The sequence below is a fragment of the Carassius carassius genome, chromosome 38, assembly GCF_963082965.1.
Source record: "Carassius carassius chromosome 38, fCarCar2.1, whole genome shotgun sequence".
Taxonomy (NCBI): domain Eukaryota; kingdom Metazoa; phylum Chordata; class Actinopteri; order Cypriniformes; family Cyprinidae; genus Carassius; species Carassius carassius.
Window position 1 is genome coordinate 18,382,586 of NC_081792.1, and position 26,282 is coordinate 18,408,867.

Consider the following 26,282-nt stretch of genomic DNA (forward strand, 5'->3'; position numbering starts at 1 on the left):
TATTCACCTCTCTCTCCTTTTCTCTCCACAGATATCAACTTGGGCACAATAGCACCGTTAGTTTGCTTTGAATGGCTCTCACCTCTGGGCTGGACACAGCGTACCGTGCTATCTCCGGAGATCTGAAGCACGCTCACAACATATACTGTACTGAACTAGGCTAGGGCCAGCAATCTCCTTGTCCTCCCACGCCGAAGTGCGTGAAGGCGGGGGTTTATCTGACAGGACACACGGCAATACACAGCAGCCCACAGCAATATACAACACCACGTCAAAATTATAGGTTTTCACAGCACGAAGACTCACCCACCACACTCAGTGTACGGAAAGGACACCCGTCTTCCTTCACTTCGCTTGGTTCGGATCTGGCGATGGAATATGCGGCCTAGCTAGTGATGTCGTCGTTGCGACTACTTCAATAAGTATTCCTTCGGCTCTCCCACCACACTATATTAGGGGTAGGGCCACCCTCCTCCTCCTGGAGAGATCTACACAACGCCAGGTCAATATACAGGGCACTTTCGACTGGCTCTTAGTACTCACATCAATGCCACTTCCAATCCCCTTTTTCACGTCGTCTCAGTTCGCCGTATAATCTGTTCACTTCTCAACCTTTAAGGTTCGCGATGTCTTCACAATCATACAATTCCAGCCTGAGGGAGAGAGAGAGTTAGACAGCTGCCAGCAGCGTACCAAGACGGGCACAACCCAGTGCTTCACACACACCAAAGAGAGCTTCCCAGACTGTGAAATAACTTGGCCTTAAGTACTGCCTTGTCCAGCGTATCCTCCAATCACCAACCGCTGTCCCTAACTAGGCACAGGTGCATCGAATTCCCTGATTTTCCTTCTTACGGCGCTACCGGAAGTTCCGGTGTTCTGTTTTTCCGGTCCGGGCGGAAACACTTCCGGGCGGAACCAAACTTCCCGAATTTTGGTTCCGCCCCTAAAGATCGTCACCTTGTGACACAGTCTCTGTTTACACAGACACACACCACACACGTGGCCTGATAGGTCGGGGACAAGAAACACAAGCCAAGAATACACTCATGCCGAAGGCATCTACCTCTTGACACCAAAAAGGTACATATAACAGAGCCCTGCACTCCATATAACATCAGAGGACAAACACTTAGCTAAATCTAGCAAACACCCCAGCCACCAAAATCAGGTTGAGGTGTGTGAGCACACATGTGCGTGCTCCAATGTGGTTTTGCAATGGAGCACACCTGCTCGTGTGTAACCTATAAACCTACATAGAGGCACTAGTCATAGAGGCTCATAAACGTCGCTAATATGACCACTAATCAATACTTGAGTTGTTAGTGAACACGAAATGATTCAGCAGCATCAGAATAGAGCTTTTGAAGGCATCCACACTAGAATCCAGGAAGTACACAAATTAGGTGTCAATGCAAATCAAACTTGCTGTGAATAAACCTCAATATCTCGTAAAGATAGTCCATGGGAAAGCAGGCACTGCATTGCAGTCCTGCCTGACCTCCAGCTCAGAGTTTCCCCTCACAACGCTGTCTGCCGCTATAAATTCATTCCCAACATCCTGTCTTACCTACCTCACTCGCCGGTCCACGCGGAACTTCAGCATTTTCCTCCGGATCAATCATATAAATCAGTGGGATGAGGCCAGGTGGAGAGAATAGCAGTTTTGTGATGCCGACAGCAGCGAGCCTTTATTGCAGGAGCTGTAGGGTGCTGGACACAATAATTGCTGTCCTCTTTTCTCCCCTTGAGCATGTGTGCTGTTGCCAGCCAGCTTCACACAGACACACTCTCTCTCTCTTTCTCCCTCACTGGCTCAACCTCTATATCTCATTTTGGCTCTCTTGCCTTCTAGATCTGCTTGGCTCAGCTTATTTGGTTACTGGTTTCGTTCGACTCTCTCTCTCTTCCTCACAAACACAAGTTGGGCCTCCTGTCACAAATCAGATTGAGATTTAGATGCTATCCACAAGCCTAACCGAGGAGGAGTCATGACCAGAACTCCCCTGAGATGTCCATGACAGCCTTGGCTGTGGTGAAAGGGAGTGGCCGAGGAAAAAAATAAGGTAGACGGCTTTGCATCTGTACCAGCCCCTTGTCCAACCTTACCCAGAGACACACACATCACACCCACAAGTAAATAATTAGATCGGTACCTCACACAGAGATAAGCTCAGCATTAAAAACAATTAAAGTCAGGCATATTAAAATTAGGGGTGTGCACGAATAGTTGAATATTCAAATATTCTATCTGCAATAATTATTTGAAAAATAAAAACACTATTCGAATTTTCACTAAAATGCTGCTTTGCTGGTCATAACTTACCATAACAGCACACAAACTTTGTCAAGTGAAACTGAGTAATCACTAAAATGAAGAATCATGAAATATAAACACCGGAATGTCATGAGCAGTTGAATGAAAAAAAACAGTGGCACATCATTACTGCAGGTAGGCCCAGAGAGAGCAGAGGATCTACTTGTTTAACAGACTAAGGCTGTGTATCCACCAAAGCATTTTTTCCTGAGGCTAGCATATTCTTAAAATTGTTTTCGATGGGAGCGCCACATTTTTAGGATGCCAGCAGAACAACAAAGTGCTAATAAGTGTTAAACTTTGGGCAAAGCGCGCCGCTCATCACCGTCAGTTTTCAGTCAGCCAACCAATCACAGTGGAGGAGGGGCGTGGCAAAAAACGCACCAACCAACTGTCAACAAGGAAGAATTTAAGTTCTTGGGTTAGTTCACCCAAAAATAAAAATTATGTCATTAATATCTCACCCTCATGTCGTTCCAAACTCATGAGACCTCCATTTATCTTCGGAACACAGTTTAAGATATTTTAGATTTAGTCTGAGAGCTCTCAGTCCCTCCATTGAAACTGTGTTCACGGTATACTGTCCATGTCCAGAAAGCTAAGTAATCAGAGTAGTCCATCAGTAGTGACATCAGAGGGTCAGTTAGAATTTTTTGAAGCATCGAAAATAAATTTTGGTCCAAAAATAGCAAAAACTACGACTTTATTCAGCATTGCCTCCCCTCCATGTCTGTTTTGAAAGAGTTCAAAACAAAGCAGTTTGTGATATCCGGTTCGCGAACGAATCATTCAATGTAACCAGATCTTTTTGAACCAGTTCACCAAATCGAACTGAATCGTTTTAAACGGTTCGCGTCTCCAGTACGCATTAATCCACAAATGACTTAAGCTGTTAACATTTTTAATGTGGCTGATACTCCCTCTGAGTTCAAACAAACCAATATACCGGAGTAATTCATTTACTCAAACAGTACACTGACTGAACTGCTGTGAAGAGAGAACTGAAGATGAACGCCGAGCCGAGCCAGATAACGAAAGAAAGACTGACTCGTTCTCGAGTCAAGAACCGTTTCTGTCAGATGCGTCCGATTCGAGAACCGAGGAGCTGATGATACTGCGCATTTGTGATTCAGTGTGAAGCAGACTGACACACAGAGCGTCTGAACCGAACTGATTCTTTTGGTGATTGATTCTGAACTGATTCTGTGATAATTTATGAGCGCGGTTAAACCGAAGGCTTGAATCAAGGGCAATCATTGCCAATGACGCCATTACGTTGAGCGCAAAAGAACCGGTGAACCGTTTTCTTCAACCAGTTTATTGAATCGAACTGTTCGAAAGAACTACTGGAGATCCAAAAACCGATTCAACCGGTTCTTGACTTGTGAAAGTAAATACCGCTGTCTCCACTGCTAAAATGACATACTACCATAACAAAATTAACAATTCGTCTAACTCTCGAATGCTTTTTAAAACATTTTCCTCACTTCTTTGTCCTCCTCCTCCCCCTCCTGCTTCATCTCTAATAGCTGACGACTTTGCAACGTTTTTCATTAATAAAATTAAACACATTAGTGCACAATTTTCCACACCACAATCAGTCAAGCTCATATCACCAGCAAACTTACACTCATTTACATCCTTTCTTCACTCTCTGAGGCAGAAGTCTCAAAACTCATCCTTTTTAATCACCCTACAACTTGCCCGCTTATTCCATCTCATCTCCTTCAAGCCATTTCTCCTGCAGTTGTACCTGCACTCACTCACATCATCAACACATCCTTCCACACTGGTGTTTTTCCCTCATCATTTAGACAGGCACGTATAACTCCACTACTTAAGAAACCCAACCTCAACCCATCTCTTTTAGAGAACTACAGAATAGTTTCCCTTCTTCCTTTCATTGGAAAAACACTTGAACAAGCTGTGTTCAACCAAGTCTCTACATTTCTCGCACACAACAACCTCCTTGACATCAACCAATCTGGCTTCAGAAGTGGATATTCAACTGAGACAGCCTTGCTCTCAGTTGTTGAAGCTCTAAGACTGGCAAGAGCGGATTCCAAATCTTCAGTACTTATCCTGCTTGATCTGTCCGCTGCTTTTGACACGGTTAACCACCAGATCCTCCTATCAACCCTACTAGCAAAAGGCATCTCAGGAACCACACTTCAATGGTTTGAGTCTTACCTATCAGATAGGTCCTTCAAAGTATCTTGGAGAGGTGAGGTGTCCAAGTCACAACATCTAACTACTGGGGTGCCTCAGGGCTCAGTTCTTGGACCACTTCTCTTCTCTGTCTACATGGCATCATTAGGTTCTGTCATTCAGAAACATGGCTTTTCATACCACTGCTATGCTGATGACACTCAACTCTACCTCTCATTCCATCCTGATGATCCGACGGTAGCTATTCGCATCTCAGCTTGTCTAACAGACATTTCTTCCTGGATGATGGACCATCACCTTCAACTCAACCTTGCCAAGACAGAACTGCTTGTGATTCCAGCAAACCCATCGTTTCATCACAATTTCACCATCAATTTAGGCACATCAACCATAACTCCTTCAAAAACAGCTAGAAGCCTTGGAGATATGATTGATGATCAGCTGACTTTCTCAGATCACATTGCTAAAACTGTCCGATCCTGCAGATTTGCTTTATTCAACATCAAGAAGATCAAGCCCTTTCTTTCGGAACATGCTGCACAACTCCTTGTTCAAGCTCTTGTTCTGTCCAGGCTGGACTATTGCAATGCCCTCTTGGCAGGTCTTCCAGCCAATTCTATCAAACCTTTACAATTAATTCAGAACGCGGCAGCAAGATTAATTTTTAATGAGCCAAAAAGAATACATGTCACACCTCTGTTTATCAATTTGCACTGGCTTCCAATAGCTGCTCGTATAAAATTCAAGGCATCGATGTTTGCCTACAAAACTACCACTGGCTCTGCACCCATTTACCTAAATTTGTTACTTCAGACTTATGTGCCCTCTAGAAGCTTGCGTTCTGCAAGTGAACGTCGCTTGATTTTGCCATCCCAAAGAAGCACAAAGTCACTTTTAAGGACTTTTAAATTAAATGTTCCCTCCTGGTGGAATGACCTCCCCAACTCAATCTGGACAGCTGAGTCCTTAGCCATCTTCAAGAATCGGCTTAAAACACATCTCTTCCATCTTTATTTGTACCCTCTAACTTTAACACTCACTATTCTAATTCTATTCTTTGAAAAAATCTAACTACCTTTCTAATCTTTTTATCTTACCTTTCTATTTTCTTTTCATTAATCATGCAATTGTATGTGTGTATGTGTAAAGACCTCTAACACTAGCTTGCTCTATTCTTTTTTTATTCTATCTGTTTTCTTTATATTATATTATTTAAAATCCCATGCTATGTGTACTGTGTTAACCTAACTGAGACTTGTTATAGCACTTATATATCATTGCTCTTTTTGTTGTTTTTGATTGCTTTCACTGTCCTCATCTGTAAGTCGCTTTGGATAAAAGCATCTGCTAAATGAATAAATGTAAATGTAAATGTAAATGAAAGAGTCAAACTTTGGTTCATTATCTAGCTCGGCTCGGTGTTCATCTTCAGTGATCTCTTCACAGCAGTTCAGTCATTGTACTGTTTGTGTAAATTAATTACTTTATTTTAACTCAGAGGGAATGTCAGCCACATTAAAAAATTTAACAGCTTAAGTCATTTGCGTATTGGAGACGCGAACCGTTTAAAACGATTCAGTTTGATTTGGTGAACTGGTTCAAAAAGATCCGGTTACATCGAATGATTCGTTCGCGAACACAAACACAACCTTATTTGTTTTGAACTCTCTCATAACAGACACGGAAGAGAAGACAACGCTGAATAAAGTCATAGTTTTTGCTATTTTTGGACCAAAATGTATTTTCGATGCTTCAAAAAATTCTAACTGACCCTCTGATGTCACATAGACTACTTTGATGATGTTTTTCTTACCTTTCTGGACATGGACAGTATACCGTGCACACAGTTTCAATGGAGGGACTGAGAGCTCTCAGACTAAATCTAAAATATCTTAAACTGTGTCCTGAAGATAAACGGAGTTCTCACGGGTTTGGAACGACATGAGGGTGAGTTATTAATGACATAATTTAGATTTTGGGTTGAACTATCCCTTTAAAGGGGTCATATGACATTGCTAAAAATAACATTATTTTGTGTATTTGGTGTAATGCAATGTGTTTATGTGGTTAAAAAAAAACATTATTTTCCACATACTGTACATTATCGTTTCTCCTCTATGCCTCGACTTTCTGAAACGCGTCGATTTTTACAAAGCATATCGTTCTGAAAAGTGAGGTGTGCTCTGATTGGCCAGCTATCCAGTGCGTTGTGATTGGCGTGTGACAGAAATGCTACACCCCTAACCATATTGTGATGGCGTGTGTCCCGGTGCGACAAGACAAAACCAATAAAACTCATTACAAACAAGGCCTTTGTTGCATCCAGTGGGGACATAATTATGGATTATAATGACTTATACTGTCTTTTTACGCATTGCATTGCATATCGCGCCATGTAAATATAAAACCATTTGTCTGCATTTGTGATTAGAGAAACGACAAACAACAAGCGCTACTCTACATTGCTCATAACTCGTGTTTGAATCATCAGTGGCAAACTCTTTAAATATTAAAACATTCTTACAGGTGGTGAGTCAGAACAGCCAGTATTGTAGGTTCAGGAAACAGTCCTCCGTTAAATGCATTCATCCATGCAACCATCCAAAAAATTCTAGCAGGTATCTAGAAACAACCCATCACCCTAGCAAACGCTCAGAAACCCAATCAACCATTAATCAACCACACAGCAACCCCATCGCATTCCCCAGGATACCCTAGAAACCACTAAGAACATCCTAGTGACCGCTTTCCACTGTGGCAAACACCCACCACACTCTAGCATTGTGACATTCATTTTTTATACAGTCACGCACCACTTGACTAGTTATATCATAGTTTTGAAGTTAACAGTTTCTATGCAGCTGAGATAAAACAGACCCCTTAGTGACCTTGGAAAGATTATATAATACAAGTTCTTCTATCCGTGGGCCTCAATTATAAGTGGTCTCGCTAGATGGTCTCCGTACCCAGTCCCCCGCTGTGGACAGATATGATAGGGTCACGTACAAATAGAAGGAGGCAGATTACCTGCCCCTCTGAAGGGATAACATATGTTACCCCCTCCTCACCCTGGATTTCAAACCTTCATATCCATCTCTTGCTTTCTTTAAATATGTTATGAATATATTATGAATATTTTAACTGAACTCTTGAATATTTAAACTAACCCTATAGATTTCACATTAATCATTTGCATTCCCAGCTAATCCGTATTGTGTTTTGTAAGACGTCAGCATTCATTCCTCTGCTATTATCCTTTCTTAAACCTTGGATATAAAGAGCGCACATTCATTCAACATTAAGACAGAGTTGGTATGGAATGTACCATATAAGCTTGTAATGTGTCTGGTTTTTGCTGTACAGAACGACACGTGGCATACCGAGTCTAAACAGCACTTCCATTTGCTAACAATTTACCTGCTGCGTTTGTGCTGTTAAAAATCCTTCCATCTGTGCTGCGCTTAGAATCGAGAGCTACACTCTCAAATTAAAAGCGTCTTTGCGGTGAACGAGTGAAGGTCAGCCAGAGAGCCAGTTTGTCATCTGTGCTTGAGGGACTCAAACGACTCGTATGAGCGCTGTCTCCACGAAAAACGCCCACTCAGAGATCATCTGAGAACACCACAGACAGACTTAAAACAATATGTGGTTTATGTTTTGTGCAGGGGTGGAATTGTGATTATGGTTATGAAATATAATGTCTACTCATTTAGATTGGCAAGATGGAAATCTGAGTGTTATTTTTGTGAATAATGAAAAGTGAAATAATTATTGCTGTCAACACTATAGTGTGGGGTGAGACCACTTTGAAAATATGGGATTTAATATCTAATTAAATAAAGAATCAGTAAAAATACGGAAATATTCTTAAATACTGAATTATTTTTTTTTTCAATATTATTTTTTAAATACTCAAAACGTGAGATTTAATGAAAAAAATAAGTAATTGTTAAAAATATAGAATCCCAAATTAAAAATATTTAAATATTAATATTTAAAATACAGAAATATAGGATTGAAAATGTCATTTATTTTACTTAAAATATTTAATTATTATTATTATTATTATTATTATTAAAAATATATATATATATTTTAAACTGTATTCTATTGTTAGGTGCATTGATCATGCAGGTTTTACACAGGAGGTTTTACATAAAAGTTTTTGGAGTTTGAGTTCTGAGTTTTCATTAAAAAAAAAGACAGAAAACCCTTTTTTTATTATTAATTAACAATCATTTTTCTCAAGAAATGTTACTCAAATTGTCAGGCTGATAATATAATTTGTTACAAATGTCTTTGCATTGAAATTAAAAACACAAAGCAGAGTGATCTCAGACTTTCAGACCTCACTGTATTTTAACTGTTTATGTCAGATTTGAGTATTTATGACAGATTTGTGCACTTAAAACATTTTAAACACACCCAGCTATACATCTGACAAGTTAACCCTGAACATCACCACTGGTATTTCATGATCTACAGTGCTCCTGTAAAAGGAACCAGCATGTTCTGGCTGCTGGTGTTTGGCACACTGACAAGTTTTTAGGTTTCAGCTGAGAGTAAAATCTTGAGCTTCTCATCTTCCTGTCATATCATCAGACAGATCTGAAAAAGCATGTTCAACACAAAAAAGGGATGATAAGAGGGGAAAGAGGGAGTGATGGGGGATGAATAACTTGAGTGCTGCCTCCAATGAGCTTGCAGCAGCAGCATCACACAGCGATGCGATGAGCTCAATCTTGACTATTGGCTGTTTTCTGAAGGTCCCAACAGCAACATTTCTGCTGAGTCTATTTCAATGCTAAAGATGGAGCAAATGGCCTTCTAATGTCTGTCCGTAGACATAGAATAGGTACAAACATTTAAACATATATAATGCATGACTTCATAGACTAAATGAATCATGGATAATAATTATGTTATGTTATGACATAGCTTTAAATCATTTACACAGTATTTGTTGTCTTGGAGGTGAGAGAAAAAGTAAACGTGGTGTTTCAGCAGTTTTCCTAGCAACAGCAATCCTGAGATCGCACACGCGTGTTCACACTCACATGCAATGACTCATCTCGCAATGAGAATGTCAAGGACAGAGCCATTAAAGGAGGTACCACATACATTCACAGAAAAGTACACCAGCTGGAATATATATATATATATATATATATATATATATATATATATATATATATGTGTGTGTGTGTGTGTGTGTGTGTGTGTGTGTGTATAAACATAATAAAAAAAATGGTAAAACATACGGCACACAATGAATTAAGGTAGGATAGGATGCAAAAAAAACAAACACTTTATTTACCTTTGTAAATGCTATTATTTTGATTCTTATTTTTGTATCGTTTTCAAGTAATATTAGCCTACTGACATTTCAATATAATTTTACTTGAAGCACAACATTACAAAACAAAAAAATCTAGAGAATATAACAAATTAAAATTTAGTTTTTTACCCCATTGTCAATTTTTTTTATGCAAACATGCACTACAAAAAAGAAAAAAAAAAAAAAACCTGTTATGCTCACCAAAACATAGTTTTGAATAATAATTTCAATAAAAATACAGTAAAAACGTTTTAAAACATAACATTGTGAAACATGAATGCAACTTAAATTAACTTAATTTTTAATATTTTATATAAATATATAAATTACTATATCATATTATGTTGAAATTGAAATATAATTTAATTCATTTTAATGTACTAACGGTGATGACAAATCTGAATTTTCAGCATCATTACTCCAGTCTTCAGTGTTACATAGGGGTGTAACGATTCACTCGTTTTCTCGATGCATCGATAACAAACCCTGACGATTCATATGCATTGATCTTGAAACATGATTTTTGAATCGTGAATCGCCGATCTCGGACAGTAATCGATTCAAAACACTAAGAATCGAATGAATCACAATTTCTATTGCGATTCAATGCTTTCAAAATATATACCTATTAAATTACTAAATGCACAAATTAATGGAGACCATGAAGAGTATTCGTGAATTGTGCCTCTAAACTGTCCTTCCTGTGCTCCACTGTTTTCCACCCGAGACTGTCACAGGATTGCGCTCACAATTTAGGGGAAACATTTAAATAATCCTGTGAATGCACTTAAAGAATGCAGAATCAAATTGTTATAATCGAATCGAATTTAATTGTGAATCAAATCAAATTGAATCATTCTAAATTAGCAAAAATCGTTCTTGAATCGAATCGAAAACCTATGAGTCATGAATCAAATCGAATTGCTGCCTTCCCAAAGATTCACAGCCCTAGTGTTACATAATCCTTCACTGATTTGGTGCCCAAGAACCATTTTTAACATTATCAATATTGAAAACAGTTCAGCATTGCTGCTTTAAATTTTTGTGAAAACCTTTTGTGATGCATATTTTTCAGGATTCTGTATGTATTATTATTATAAATAAAAATCTTTTGTAACTTTATAAAATGTCTTTACTGTCACTTTTGATCAATTTAATACATATTTGTCGAATAAAAGTAGAAATGTACTTTTAATAAAGTCTTTTTTAACAATAGTGTAATCTGAACAACATTAAGAGAGGATAAATGTTTAAAACAAGAAAAACAACAAGAAAATTTTGATTTAAAACATTCTCTGAAAATATCTCTTATATGAGTTGAAAGGGACACATTTTCTTTCAGGTTGGGAATGGGATATTAAAGCTTGGGTACAAAAGACAAAAACGGTTGGGAAACTTATGAAAGTGAAAGTGACGTGACATTCAGCCAAGTATGGTGACCCATACTCAGAATTTGTGCTCTGCATTTAACCCATCTGAAGTGCACACACACAGAGCAGTGAACACACACACACACTGTGAACACACACCCAGAGCAGTGGGCAGCCATTTATGCTGCGGCGCCGGGGAGCAGTTGGGGGTTCGGTGCCTTGCTCAAGGGCACTTAAGTCATGGTATTGAAGGTGGAGAGAGAACTGTTCATCCACCCACAATTCCTGAGAGAACTGTTCATGCACTCCACCCACCCACCCACAATTCCTGCCGGCCCGGGACTCGAACTCACAACCTTTCGATTGGGAGTCCGACTCTCTAACCATTAGGCCACGACTTCCCCTGCAACTTTGTTTTAAGAAAGTTTAGATATCTCTAAAGGAAAACAAAGCAAATACTGGGGGTAATCCCAGAGCAGCGTATAATTTGCTGTGAGTGGCTGTCTTCAGGAGGAGGCATCATGGAAACCGATACAGGGAGTTTCCCACTACTTCCCTTCATGTTCTTTAAAGCCAGGGTTACATCTTCGAACTGCCAAGAACTGCCCAGGCCTCTGTACCTTCACCAAGTGTGATCTCATAGCACAGAGAACGAAGAGAAAAGAAAGTGAGAGAGAACAAGAGAAAGGAAGGCAGCAGTAATAAAATAAAAGAGCAGAGGTGGGGAAATGTACCTGTGTGTCTAATTAATGATGGAGGCTGCAGTGAGTATTGATTGTTAAAACTCACCCAAATGGATCAGTGAACACTGGTGGAAAAAAGCTGATGACAAAGCTTTCTCTCAGGACTATCCTATTGAGTATTGTGCTCAGTGTGGCATGAGACCGTCCATTAAAATGCTTTTCCCTTAATCTAACAGCATTTAATACCTGACTTTAAAGGAACAGTTCACCCAAACATGAAAATCAGTCATCATTTACTCACCCTCATGTCATGACGAACCCATATTCAGTTTTCTTTTTTTTTGTGGATCATGAAAGTAAAACATTTTGAATAATCTTTACCCAACTCTTTACAAAATGACCATATATGGCTTAATAAATAATGACCACATTTTAATTTTTACATGAACCATCCCTTTAATGATCAGTCAGTCCCCTTGCAATGAAGAGGTTTATTCTGCAAGTTATAAAGTAATGAAATCCTAAAGCAATAAAATTTTCAATAAGCTCATCAATCAGACTTTCTCACCATCTATTTTGCTTATTAATTTGATTGTTAGTAGTTTCCCATAGCCTGCCACATTCTCAATAAATCATGACATATTAAATATTCACACATAAACAATGGATAAATCATGTGGGTGAAACTGGCTTCGGGCCACGAAAACACAAAGCTTACACAAATATTTTGTAAAAAGATTCACAGATCGGTCTTTGTGAATATCCCTCCTGTCGTCCAGCAGACAGTAAATCTGCCAGACACACCCTGATGACATCATTGCGGTGAAGATTAATTAGTGCCCACTATCAGGTTTGCTGGCCGAAGCTCAAATCCATCTCCCTCCGCCTCATCCACATACTCTCTCTCTCTTTCTATTGGAAATATACACAGATGGGCATCGCTCTCTCCCTGACCAAGTCAAACAGTACCTTCCAGAACATTGCTGAGCTATGCTTTCTTTGGTAACTGTGAGAATCATTGCTCAACAGTGCAAGTGTGTTTACTTACGAAGAGACCTGCCAAATGTTCACTCTACACTGATATATGTGCATTCATGGTTCCAATTAAACAAGCTGCTTTATGAAAACACTAATCATTATGTAATTTATTTTAGTCAAATAATTGTGCCACATCACAGTGCTTCATTTAAACAAACAATAGGTGCCTTATTACAAAAGGAGGAAAGACAAACAAACAGTCATACACACACACCTCAAAAGGTCTGTGATTACAGTCAGGATTGTCAGAATGAATAAAGCAGGCGGAGAATAAAGAGGTGGAGGTGCTACAGGAAAATCAGATCAAGGGGAGATCTGGGTAATCTAATGCCTCTGTTGACAAAAATTCAACTCAGCTTTTTTTTTTTTTTTTTAAACCGTTCTACGAGAGAATACAACTGTGTGTAGATTCATGCCAAAAAAACAAAACAAAAAACAAGGTTTTTCCCATATATACACTAAAATTAAAAAATTTGGGGTCAGTAAGTTTACTTGAAGTCTCTTTTGCCTACCAAGATGCTGCATTTATTTGATGAAAAGAACACAGATAAATCAGTTGTTAGCTACGGAGCCCTGTACATGACATGCAAGAAAAAATAAATAAATTGTGTGCACGATTTACTAATTCGTTCCCTCAATGTACTAAAAGGTGCACACGATTACTATTGCGTTCCCTCGATTTACTATTGCGTTCCCTTGATTTGCTAAATCATGCGCATGAATTAGCAAATCGAGGGAATGAATTAGTCAATTGTGCGCACAATTTATAAATCGAGTGAACGAAATAGTAAATCGAGGGAACGCAATAGTAATCGTGTGCACGTTTTAGTACATTGAGGGAACGAATTAGTAAATTGTGGACACAATTTAACCTAATATTTTTTCCTGAATGTCATGTGTGGCACTGAATGTAACTGAAATGTAACTGAATGTAACTACGGGGCTCCGTAGTTAGCGGTTGAAAGCAGTTGTTATTTTATCAGGATGAATAGAATTATGTTTGCTTGAATATTCACCAAGACAGATATTTTGAAATTCTGTGTTTATTTGTATATCGGGATTGTGCGCTGTCTGACAAGACACATATGCATCTTTATACACACGTTTCAGATGTTTCAGTCAGCACCACTGTTTTGTTTACATCAGCATGGGTTTGAACATCATATTTCACTGCCATCAAAAATTCACTATGAATATTCACAAATCTGAAATACTCTGCTTTACAACTACAAGGAACTTTTACAGTATCACATTTACAATATTATCCAATTAGATTAAAGCAAGTTTAACATTATTGTCTGTAATTCAACAACAACTAAAATGTAATAATAAATAAAATAAATATAATATGGTATATTGCTTTTGCAATAATGTCTAATGGGGAAAGAAAAAAGAAATAAAACATAAAAAGCCTTACCTTACATTACGATATGTAATATTGTAAGAAACTGTGAAAAAAGAAAGATAAAAAAAGCTTTTAGAAAAATAAAAGATTAGAGGAACTAGTTTAGGACCTGAGGGTTATCAAAAAATTTAACAGATTTGTTTTGGTTAAATGTTCTCATTAGTCTTCTTGTAACCTCTTGTGAGTTGCAGGATCCTTCCACTTAACCAGGGTTCATCAAGGACCACTCTTGAGACAAGAGATTTAGGAGGATGCAATATACTTTTAGGAACATAGGGGAGTTAGCAAATCCCCTAACCACAAGACATGACTTAAGACTGAGACTTGGGTTAAGGGGAAAAAAATGTAAGTACACAGACCACAACTTTATACAAAGCATGTGTCCTTTGAACTAAATCTCAAACAGACTTACACAATTGCATGGGGTGTCCGAAGTGCACATAAAGAGCTCAGCAAGCTAGCTAGTCTAAAGTTTAGTTGACTGCGAATTTAAACTGACATAAAATTTATCTCTAGGTTACTGATAAAAAATTTACATGAACAACCCATGCTAATATAGGCATGGCTAGATAGTATAAAAGATTTTATCATGGCTGCAACAGGGGCAATTTTAACATTATGTTACAATTTCCCGAGCCACAAGGCCCAGTGTAAGCACCTTGTTTGTTTGTGTTGACATACTTTTCTGTTAGAAAATGAACATATTAAAATAAATAACTACATTAAAAATCTAACAAACATTTAAAATTTCAAAAAAATATTAACACATTAAACAATGTGTTGCTTTAAGTCTTTTTGAAAATGTAATTAATATTATCGCCACATGATCTCATTGAGGTGACATGTTAATGTCTATATCTTGTATTACGTCACATCATTAGATACTGCAGCAGTACAGTGATTACTTTAAGGTAATATATTAATTCAGATACACTGGGTTAATATTAGGGGTGTGCACAAATAGTCGAATAAGTGTATATTTGATCAGTAATTATTATTTGAAAAATAAAAACTACTTGTTGCTAAGTTGATTGTATTTGATCACAGAATGACGTTGTCTGCCTCGCGAAGTTTGGAATTACTTTGATCAAAATTATCTTCGAAAATGGAATTACTTTTGATCAAAGGCAGGTAAGTGCAGCTGTACCCCGAGTGAGCCGAGAAGAGAGCTTATCTGATAACTAAATGATCTTGAGACATTTGTTTCCTTTAAGTTTCCTCGAGGGAGAGTGGTTTAAGAACAGAAAACACAAAGCGGTTAGCAGTTAGCAGACCGTTATCTGACCGTTATCGTGTCTCTGGAATGTCTTTGCTGTGTTCATTCTTATTATTATGAGACTGAGGAGCTAACTTTCATCCAAGAATATGAATATAATAGTTTTTCTCAACATTAACATGTGAAACAATATAAACATGATAAACAGAGAGGAGCATTTGTCCTGAAAATTAACAGGTGTGAGTTCGGTTACAGAAAGGAATGCGGTTGTGACGCCCGTAAATATCCGTACGTGAATGTAACTGTATTAAGGACTCAAATACAAGACTGACAGCCATATTGTGCTGATGTGTAAATGTGGTCTCATAATTATGAGCAAAAATAATGGCATATTTTAAGTTGTTTCCACTGTTATTATGAAAAAAATGCAGGTGAAAAAGTACAAAAAAGTGCACTTTAGCTTCCACTCTCCACAAAATTGCTTTCATAGCAGTGCACCTTTATCTAGGTTGAATGCTTACACTGACATTATAATATGCTTGAAGTATCTATAGATTTTGAATATCTATAGATTTTATGGTAACGAATTTCGGCACAGGGTTGTGGTTATTGTGCATATTTCTACTGATTCCTGCAGTGTAAAAGACACTTGGGACAGATGAGGGAATGTATAATTTTCACATGCTTTTAAGTCTTACAATTTTAAATATGTGCTCTCTGTGAGACCCCTTTCTGTGAGCTCACACTCAAAGCGTGCGCACATAGAGCCACTTCTGAGAGCACACGACTACAGAATGAAGTTGTGTTGCGTCATTATTGAAAGTGAAAGTGAAAAGTGAAAGTGAAAGTGACGTGACATTCAGCCAAGTATGGTGACCCATACTCAGAATTTGTGCTCTGCATTTAACCCATCCGAAATGCACACCCACAGAGCAGTGAACACACACACACACTGTGAGCACACACCCGGAGCAGTGGGCAGCCATTTATGCTGCGGCGCCCGGGGAGCAGTTGGGGGTTCGATGCCTTGCTCAAGGGCACCTAAGTCGTGGTATTGAAGGTGGAGAGAGAACTGTACATGCACTCCCCCCACCCACAATTCCTGCCGGCCCGGGACTCGAACTCACAACCTTTCGATTGGGAGTACGACTCTCTAACCATTAGGCCACGACTTCCCCCATTTTTTTTTTTTTTTTTTTTTTTTTTTTTTTTTGTGCATAAACGTCCAAAATTATGTCAAAATGGCTTGAAAATATATTAAAAAAAATCCCCTAACTCCCCCCTCAATTAAAAAATCCCCCCATAAGGTCCCCCCCAGGGGCGGACTGGGACCAAAAAGTGGCCCTGGACTTTCTGGCCCACAGCAGCCCACCACATCAAAACGCAACGCCCCTGTTTTGATGTAATTTATTTATTTGATATTTAAGTATACTGTTTGGGGATTTTAACCAATAGGGCAACTGATCCTCCATTGGAAAAAAAAAAAAAAAAAGATAACCTGCGTGCTGCAGCTGTTCATTTAGCGACTCCTAGTGAGCGATACATGTTCATCACGAGACAAACATTCTCCTAGAACTCACACTTTGCATTCAATTAACCAGTGTTGGGGAGTAACTAGTTACATGTAACTTAATTACGTAATTTAATTACAAAATAAATGTAACTGTAATCAGTTACAGTTACTAAGAAAAAATGAGTAATTAAATTACAGTTACTTTTGAAAATTTTAAAGATTACAGTGGGGATTACATTTGAATATTTACACGAATCCACATACAGATGTAATTGATTTCTTTCCCAAATTGAACTGACTATTCTGAGACGTACGGCCCTATAATTTCCGCGATGCAGAAACACAGTCTGGTTAGTAGAATCCAGTCATAAAAACGGAATTGCTATTGCCTAACACGGACGGAATATGCCACATTTTGGACAAATATATCAAAAGTACACTTGAATCAAAGCATATGCAAAGTTTTAATATTTGCTATAAATTCAGAGACAAAGGTTACTGTTGTTAAACCATGCCACAAATTTACATATTTATTTATTTAAAAATAAATACAAATGGTAATCCATTTGCAATAATAATAATTAAAAAAAACATGGTTACTGTACTTTTACGTAATAAAAGCAGTTAATTTTTGTGAGGGAAAAACATGACTCATGTTCAGTATTAGGATTTTATATTGTAGTGATGCACTCAATTTGACATGTAGGCAATTTAGAAAGTATAGTTTTGTTAAATCTTGAGTGTTAAAGTCATGAGGTAGATGGATAACAGGGCAAAATAAAGAGACTGAAAAGAAAAAAGAAATGAAGTGAAGGTGAAGTTCAGGAGAGAACTTTTAATTATTTTGCATGTTCCCAAACTAAAGATTTAAACCTTTTTTTATATCAGGTCCATACAAAAAATAGTGTTGTCCATGAATTTGTTTGTATGAGTTTGAGATTTCCCGGTCTGAAATTTTATCCCAGTCCGCCCCATGTGGAAATTAATGAAGCAGACATGCAGACATGTGTTCAAATTTGATCATCTTAATTCAAGTGATGAAGGATTGTAAAAGTCTGACAGTATTGAGCACTGCTGTAAGGTTAAACCTGAATGGTGTAAATGTTTGAAGATGATTAACAGTTGCAAATAAACATTTATTGGAGATTTTGAAAAGTAATCAAAAAGTAATCAAAAGTAATTAGTTACATTACTTTAATAAAGTAATTGAAAAAGTTACACTACTATTACATTTTAAATAGGGTAACTTGTAATCTGTAACCTATTACATTTCCAAAGTAACCTTCCCAACACTGCAATTAACAGATGCATGAATATGCGGTAATATAAGTTTGTGATCCGATTCGTGAACAGATTATTCACTTGAGTAAATCTTTTAAAATAATCATTTATTTTGTTTAACGAAAACATTGTGGAAACCAGTGGTTCACAAACTGGATAGATCTGAGGTGCAGGGCTCGCAAAATCGCTAGCCCGACGTCTAGGGGCTATTGTGTTTTGCAGTCGGGCTCCAAAATGTATCACTGCTCTTCCCGACGGGCTATCGTGAATAGTGATTTAAAATTCGCGTTGTTCACTCGCTTGGAGGGGTGAAATGTATCGTAGTTGATCGTTTTCACTTGTTTCTAAATCTTGCTGATTCAACTTTTTTAAACAATTTGCGCACGTTCGAAGCTTGCGCGCACTCGTTCAAAGCACGCGCTGTGAGCAGCATTTCAGACAATGCGCGTACAAAGAATTAATTCATCTTTTGGGTATCTTAACTTCTGAATGAACAAATACACACACAATTATTTCAAAATAATTGTCTCTGCAAGTATTCTCGTAAACACAGTCGGTTATGTTTTAAGTGAACGTATACAGTGGCCTGCTGCTCAGAGAAATTCGCTGTACCAGATGAATCTGTCTCTCTCTAAATTAGACGAAAACGCGCTTGTTGGCTGCGCGATCGACTCACTCATCCATTTGCGTAGAAAAGAGATGTAATATTATGATTTCCGTCAATTAAAAAAAAAACAAAATATATATATATATATATATATATATATATATATATATATATATTTGTGTACCGGGTGGGCCGGCCCACATTGGCTAGCGGCCCACCGGGAAAAGTCCCGGTGCTCCAGATGGCCAGTCCGCCCCTGGTCCCCCCTCCCCCCATTTTCCAAAACAAAATTCAGGCTCTGAGGTTCATTAGTTAACTTTAGTTAACTACTTTAGTTAACATAAACTAAGAATGAACAATACTTCTACAGCATTTATTAATCTTAGCTAATATTAATTTCAACCTTTACTAATGCATTATTAAAATCAAAAGTTGTGCTTGTTAACATTAGTCAATGCACTATGAATTAACATGAACTAAAAACGAATGACTCTTTTCATTAACTAACATTAACAAAGATTAATAAACACTGTAATAAATGTATTGTTAATTGTTTGTTCATGTTAGTTAATACATTAGCTAACATTAAATAATGGAACCTTATTGTAAAGTGTTAGTTTACAACGATTTTATTTTAGGCAAGTTGTGTTGATTTGAGAAGGCTAAACAAGATCAAACATGATCAACTCATTGTCTGGCGCTATCTGCTTTGCCGTTTTTGAATGAACAATTTTTTTTCTAAACAACTAAAAGAAATGCGAAGAAATATAAACACAGTTTGAAAAAAAGCTGTACTATTTTAATGGCGGTGTAATAAGGGAGCGAGAGAGAGAAAGAGAAAGTGATCCATTCGGACTTGGCCCGAGAATTCTGATAAGCTGGCAGACGATGGCTGGGCTAGGGCCTGAACGTCTCAGGCCAGGGCTGGGCTACGGCCTAGATTTGAGGCCCGTGCAGGGCTGTAGCACTAACTGCTAATATAAAAAAATGGTGATTTATTAAGAAATGATTAATTTTGAATAATAGAATACTAAAAGAAATTATAGTTTAAGACAGACCCAAATCACATACATACTTATTTCCAGAGCTCTTCATGGTGTGGTGGGTTTTTATGTAAACACATCTATAATAATTCACAGATAAGAAAAGGAAATGTGCTGTTATTTGGTTAAAAAGGATTCAAATATCCCCACAGCCTCGATAATTATTTCACATAATTTAATCTGTGCGCGAACACAAAGCATTATCACTCCAGAGCCTGGAGCCTAGGCCAAATAGAAACTGCTGATAGCATGTGGAGAAATTATCTGACTGTGAAGAAACTGAAACAAATTTAGTGCAGTTTAACAGCACAAATTAACCGCAGTCAATACTAGAAATAATAAAATTCCAGGTTAACTAAGGTTTATGAGAATTTGTTTGTTTAAAGAAAAAATCTCTAAACTCAATGAATAATGTGAATATAAGCACACAATACATCCCTTACAATTTACCATTTTAGCTGCCAAAGCCATGTAGTTTACTACTGTTATTGTGACTACTGTGGAACCATAACACATTAAAACGGGATCTCCTTCAAACAGTGTACAAAGCTGTAATTTTATGACAGTGGTGTCTAATAAGAAGTTATAAATTTTTGTACTATATATATATATTAGGGCTGTCAAACGATTAATTTTTTTAATCGCAATTAATCGCTGAAGCTTCTTAGTTAACTGCGATTAATCGCGGTTTGAATTGCACGTGTAAAATTCTGTTATTTTGGATATCAAGGCAGTTCTAAGCCCATAATGTAGAATATCTTACCAGCGTTTTCATTGGGAATCAAAAGAACACAAAATTTCCTTTTTGAACTTTTTTTATTAAAAAAAAAAAGTGCAATGTAGACCAACTTCCAAATATTAGGAGGAATAAAGTAACGCAGTGCTTACTTTGAGAGATTACATTTATCAGGCCACTCTCTTAAGCTACTTCAAAAATAAACAATAACATTATTAGCAAAACAATTCCTAGCTGGAAATAACAGCAATCAAGTAATATGTAACACTGGTAGGAAATTTCTAACTCGCTTATGACAAACAGAACAGTCTAAAACATTGACGGCCACAGCGGGATATTTGTAACATTTTCTAGTTTTAAATGAAGAATGTCATCCTTGTAATTAACCTGTGCTGAACATGGATGAAAAAAAAGTCCAAATGACAGTAAGATTAAATGAAAAATAGTGCATGATTGGACATGGGATTCAGAACTATCTGAGTTCTAAGTTGTCTCTCCTATTTCTTTTCTTTAACCCAATTGCTAACACACACCAGTCTGGTGACATTAGCAGTGGACAGTGCTGCTCTCTTTTTTTGCAAAATGTGACCAGAGAGTGAGAACAGTCTTTCACACGGTACCGTTGTTGCAGGTGTAGCCAGATATTTTTGTGCTAGAGGTGCCAAGGTTGGGTAGGCCCTTGCGTGTCCAGACCACCATTCCAATGGACAGTCATCAATGGAGATGCTGGGCTCACCTCTGTACCGATCCACAGACGTGTCAGATGCTGGGTCTTCTTCATCATCTGAATCTGATGCAGCAGCTAACAGAAAGTGCATCTTCTTTTTAGGTGGACCTGGCTCAGGTTCTCTACGAGGCTCAGGTTGCTGGGCACTCTCCTCTTTAATCAACTTCCAGACTTCCTCCCTTTCAGATCTGGGAAGGCATTTCAGATCCTTAAATCTGGGGTCAAGCGCTGTTGCCACTTTCAACCACTGGAGATTGGTGCTTTGTTTTCGCTTTGATAGGTCAGATGTGAAGGCCGCTTTAAACCGGAGCACATAACCTGGATCATCGTCAGAACCAGTCATCAACCGGAACAAATGACACAGTGCAGGCAGGACCGCGGAGCAGGATATGTACTGTTCTCCTCCCAAAAGCTCAGTCACATATCTGCCAAGAAACATAAAGCTCAATCAATTACCAGTTATAAAAAAAAAAAAAAAAAAAAAAGGATGAAGTTAAGCTCCAGTGAAATAAAATTCTAAAAACTCAATTTTTAGAGCATGTGTGTAGGCCTTCCTCCTCTTCATCTTACAGTGCTTTTCATATACATATAACCAATGTTTAAAGCTACAAAAGCAGCAGCATCTAATTTTAGCAATAACTAAATGATTAAAGAGAGACTAATAAATCAGTCACATTTTAATTTTCAACAAAACAAATTCAAAATATTTACCTGCATGGTTCAAGGAGTGTTTCAAGCTTTTCGATCTTCTCCAGTTCTGCATTAGTCAGCATGGCTGGTGTGCCTCTTTGTTGATGGAGTTCAAGTGTAGCCTTGACAGCGTCCTTGTTTCTCAGAAGCCGGGTGATCATGCTGAGAGTGGAGTTCCACCTTGTGGAAACATCTTGGACGAGGGGCTCCTGTGGCTGTCCCAACTCCTCTTGTTGTGCTCGCAATTCAGCTGCATTTGCTGGACTATGCTTAAAATGTCCAACCAATTTGCGGCATTTTGCCAAGACATTCTCAAGACCACTGTCACGGAGTGACATTGTGATCGATCTTTGTAAACTGTGCGCAACGCACGGCATGTGCTCATATGGCAGGAGTCTTGCTGCTGCTGTCATATTACGGGCAATGTCGGTGCCAATTGTTGTCACCTTCCCCGCAATTTCCCACTGCTCTGCAACTTCAGAAAATTGTTCGGCACATTTTTCTGCAAAGTGCCGTTCTTCTGAGTGTTTAACCGCTAAAGCAAACGAATGCAACTTCCAGTCAGCGTCTATGTGGTGTGCAGTAACTCCAAGATAATTCTGGTTGCTTACTGACGTCCAATGATCCCCGGTTAATGCCACAGCATTTGCATTTCGCAGGAGATTGATTTTAGATTGTTTCTCAGCTTCATAAAGCTCCTCTATGCGAGCAACAATTGTTCCCCGCGATGGTAACGTGTAAGCCGGTTCAGAACTTGCCAACCTGATTACATCCCTGAGACCCGAATCTTCAACAATGTTGACTGGTCTGCAATCAGTTGCCACCCATCTGGCGATTGCTGTGGTTAACTTATTTTCATCCAAGGGTCTGCTGCGACGCCCGCACTCAGGAATAGTTCTTTGGCGGGGCTGCGGCTTGCTTGGCGGGGAGGCGTCAGGTGAAACACCGGGGTGTTTCGCCTGGAGGTGGTAACTTAGACTTGACATGCTCCGATGGTAGCTGAACTCCTTGAAACAAATGCTGCATTGTACCTTAGTGTTGTCAACGGAACCGTCTGATTTTTTTTTAAAAGTTAAACAGGTTGTTTAATAATCCGGTCGTACTTTTTCTATCCATCACCTTTTACCGCTTCACAAACCAAAGGGGCTGACTACGGGCTGGTCAAAGGGACAAAACGGCTTACCTGAAATGCGATTAAAAAAAAAACGCGTTATGGATTGTTTTTAACTAATCGCGATTAATGCATTAACGCTGACAGCCCTAATATATATATATATATATGTACCACCCGATTCTATTTACAAACTAATGTTCCCTGGGTGATGGCATCTATATCAAACTGAGCTAATTCTGGAAACAAGTGCTAATTAAAAGTTTCAGTTCCCTAAGCATGAATAAATTAACACATATAGATGTATTTTTAGTTTGAACAAACTTTTTGCAATTCTGGACACAGTGTTATGCTAAGTAATTAACATGCTCTCAGTGTGTGAAGCACAAATCAAACATTGACAAAGCAGGATTTCAATCAGCTATCAGAGGGAGTCTGTTACAAGTGCTTCTTTGAGGAAAAATGCAATGAAACTCATTTAAAGTTGTGCAAAAACAATTAGGTTGGTGGGTTGCCTGAATGACTAGTCTGCTAAGGAATCCCTGTATACTTAGTCTGGTTTCACGTTCACCTTACCCTGAACAGACAAGTTTCTCAGGGGACATGTACAAATGATGCAAGATTCCATCTTAAAAACCAAATGTTCATTGCAGGATAGAACGAGTAGCAACAAAACGGCCAAAGATGTCAGTCTGTGCATGGTTGTAGCAGCAATGTTTTAAAGTGGATACATTTAAAGACAAATTGATAAACTTATACTTTATACTCAGCAAATTTGAGATCATTATTGTCATTACACAGTGAATGGGCTAAGAACTCAGTAAAGGAATCTGGAAAAGGTCAAACTGCTCCACAGGCAAGTGACATGGCAGTGTAGATCACTTGCACGCCAATCCGATTGGTCTTGGTCCAACAGCAGTAGTCCTATTTGTTCACCTGTTCCTGTGTCAGGTCAGAGAAAATCTAGGCCGAGCTATGCCACTCCTAGATAAACCACTATAGTAAGACTGCAATGGAACATGAGAGACGATGACACACCTGAACTCAAACTTTAGTTTATACTGTGTAAGGATGTGCATGTCCACATTTCACTTGAGATATGTTGATAAGACTGCAATGCGTGTCATGCACCTTGTGGATGATGGCATTCAGACATGTACGATACAATGAAATTATACATTCCTGACACTCCTGAAGCCTGAAGTAGCACTTCAAACCACCTGAATAGGAACTAATTTTTTTCCCTCTGACAAATCCTTATTGAAGGATGAGACGTAGTCACTTGCACAAAATAACACCAGCTGAAGTGGGGCATTTTCAGAAAAATCTTGAATACAATTCCACATCCAATGGAATTCTTTCCTCACATACATCCTCTTGGCTGAGGGCTTAGCCTAGCATGCTGCAATCTTACAAAAAATAAGACATATTGTGCTGACACTAGATCATTTCAAATCAAAACAAATTCCCAATAATACCTCTAAGGCCCCATTTACACTAGTGCGTTTTCATTTTAAAATGATGTTTTAGAATGAAAACTATCCTCTACACTACACTGGCGTTTCCACTGCATTTCAGAAACGATCTCCGTTTACACTACACAACCTAAAACGCACGTCATGTGACCATTCCTACAGGTACAAACATAGATATGAATAGGTAGATTCCCTATTATTTAGATCGCGGACCCGTCTATTTGCTTGGAGTGATCGAATGGGGAATCTAGCTATACATCTATGGCTACAACAAAGCACATTACGTTATTGATTACACGGTCGTCAAGGTTTTCAAAAGTCTCAGTTTTGGTCCGTTTACACTAAAACGCAACCCGGAGTCTTCAAACTAAAACAGGGTCTGCAGCATTTTCAAAAGTCTCAGTTTTCAAGGGTGAAAAACGCTGGAGTAGTGTAAATGATAGGCACAACCATGGCAAAAGTTATGCATTTTAAAATGAAAATGCACTAGTGTAAATGGGGCCTAAGTCTTGCCAACCACAGAGCCTTATGGAATTCTGGTCTTTTCACCCTTACAAATACTGTCAGCACACATTTACTTATGTATAAGAGAACTGTCCACCTGTGTAGCTGTCCAGAGATGCCATCCTCTCATGGCATGATAGGACAAACAAAAGGTTTAGCAGATACAGGTGCAGCACAGGGTGTCCCAATCCAATTCCTGCGGGGCCAATATCCAGCAAAGTTTAGCTCCAACCCTAATCAAACAATCAGCAAATCAAGGTCTTCAGGATTACTAGAGACTTCTAGGCAAGTGTGTTTTGGGCAGGTACAAGCTAAACTCTGCAAGACATTGACCCTCCAGGAACAGGAATGGACATTCCTAGCATAGCTTTCTGAACCTTGCAAGTTGTTGAACTTTGATCTCTGGGGTTCTTCTCTGGTCTCAGGCAAAACATCCTTCATGGTACACACTGTTTAGAAAAACCAAGACTTTGTACTAGGCTTAGTTTCTGCACCACTAGCATTATTGTTCTACACTGCAAGTTGTTGCTCTTGCCTAACAGCACGTTCATGCTTTGAACTTACTGTGTTTAAAAGTGAGGAAAATTCTTCCAGTCAAAACACCCTGGCCTCCCCTGTTTTTCCCAAGTGTAATTAGGACTTGGAGCTTGTTGTTAACGTCAGCAAGTAAACTCCACATTTACACAAATTTTGCATCTGGGAACAATGAGGAAAATATCCATTCCCACTTTGTTCAATAATCCCTGCAGCCAGACATTTTATTGAGGATATATCTTCAAAAAACATAGAGGTAAGCCATTATTGATAATGTTTTACAAACAAGTGAAGAGTCCTGGATGGGAGGTGGCTCTTAAACCTGATAACCTTCTTGGCATGATACACTAGAAACTCATTGCAAGTGTGCAGTTTCCCACAGGTTCAAGATGAAGACACATCTTAAGCCAGTAGTTGTGTTTTGAAGCGTGCTAACTGGTCCAAGCTGATTATCCGTTGGTCCAGGGTGATTGACCAGACACCAAGACACCTATCAGCTAATGACCATTTGGACCAGCTAATGAC

General features: G+C 38.5%; 1 protein-coding gene across 9 annotated transcripts in view; it reads right to left on the bottom strand.

Annotated features, from left to right (window-relative positions):
- Nucleotides 1-26,282, bottom strand: part of LOC132119461 (pleckstrin homology domain-containing family A member 6-like) — a 108,969-nt gene that overhangs the window by 50,744 nt on the left and 31,943 nt on the right. Inside the window, exon 1 of one of the 9 annotated variants that reach the window (XM_059529450.1) lies at nt 1,575-1,789. The exons of the other annotated variants lie outside the window; for them this stretch is intronic. Within the exon in view, the coding sequence (XP_059385433.1) occupies nt 1,575-1,606 (32 nt within the window). The 5' untranslated portion in view covers nt 1,607-1,789. Of the gene's footprint in view, nt 1-1,574; nt 1,790-26,282 lie in introns of those variants that run through there. 9 annotated transcript variants of the gene reach the window in all.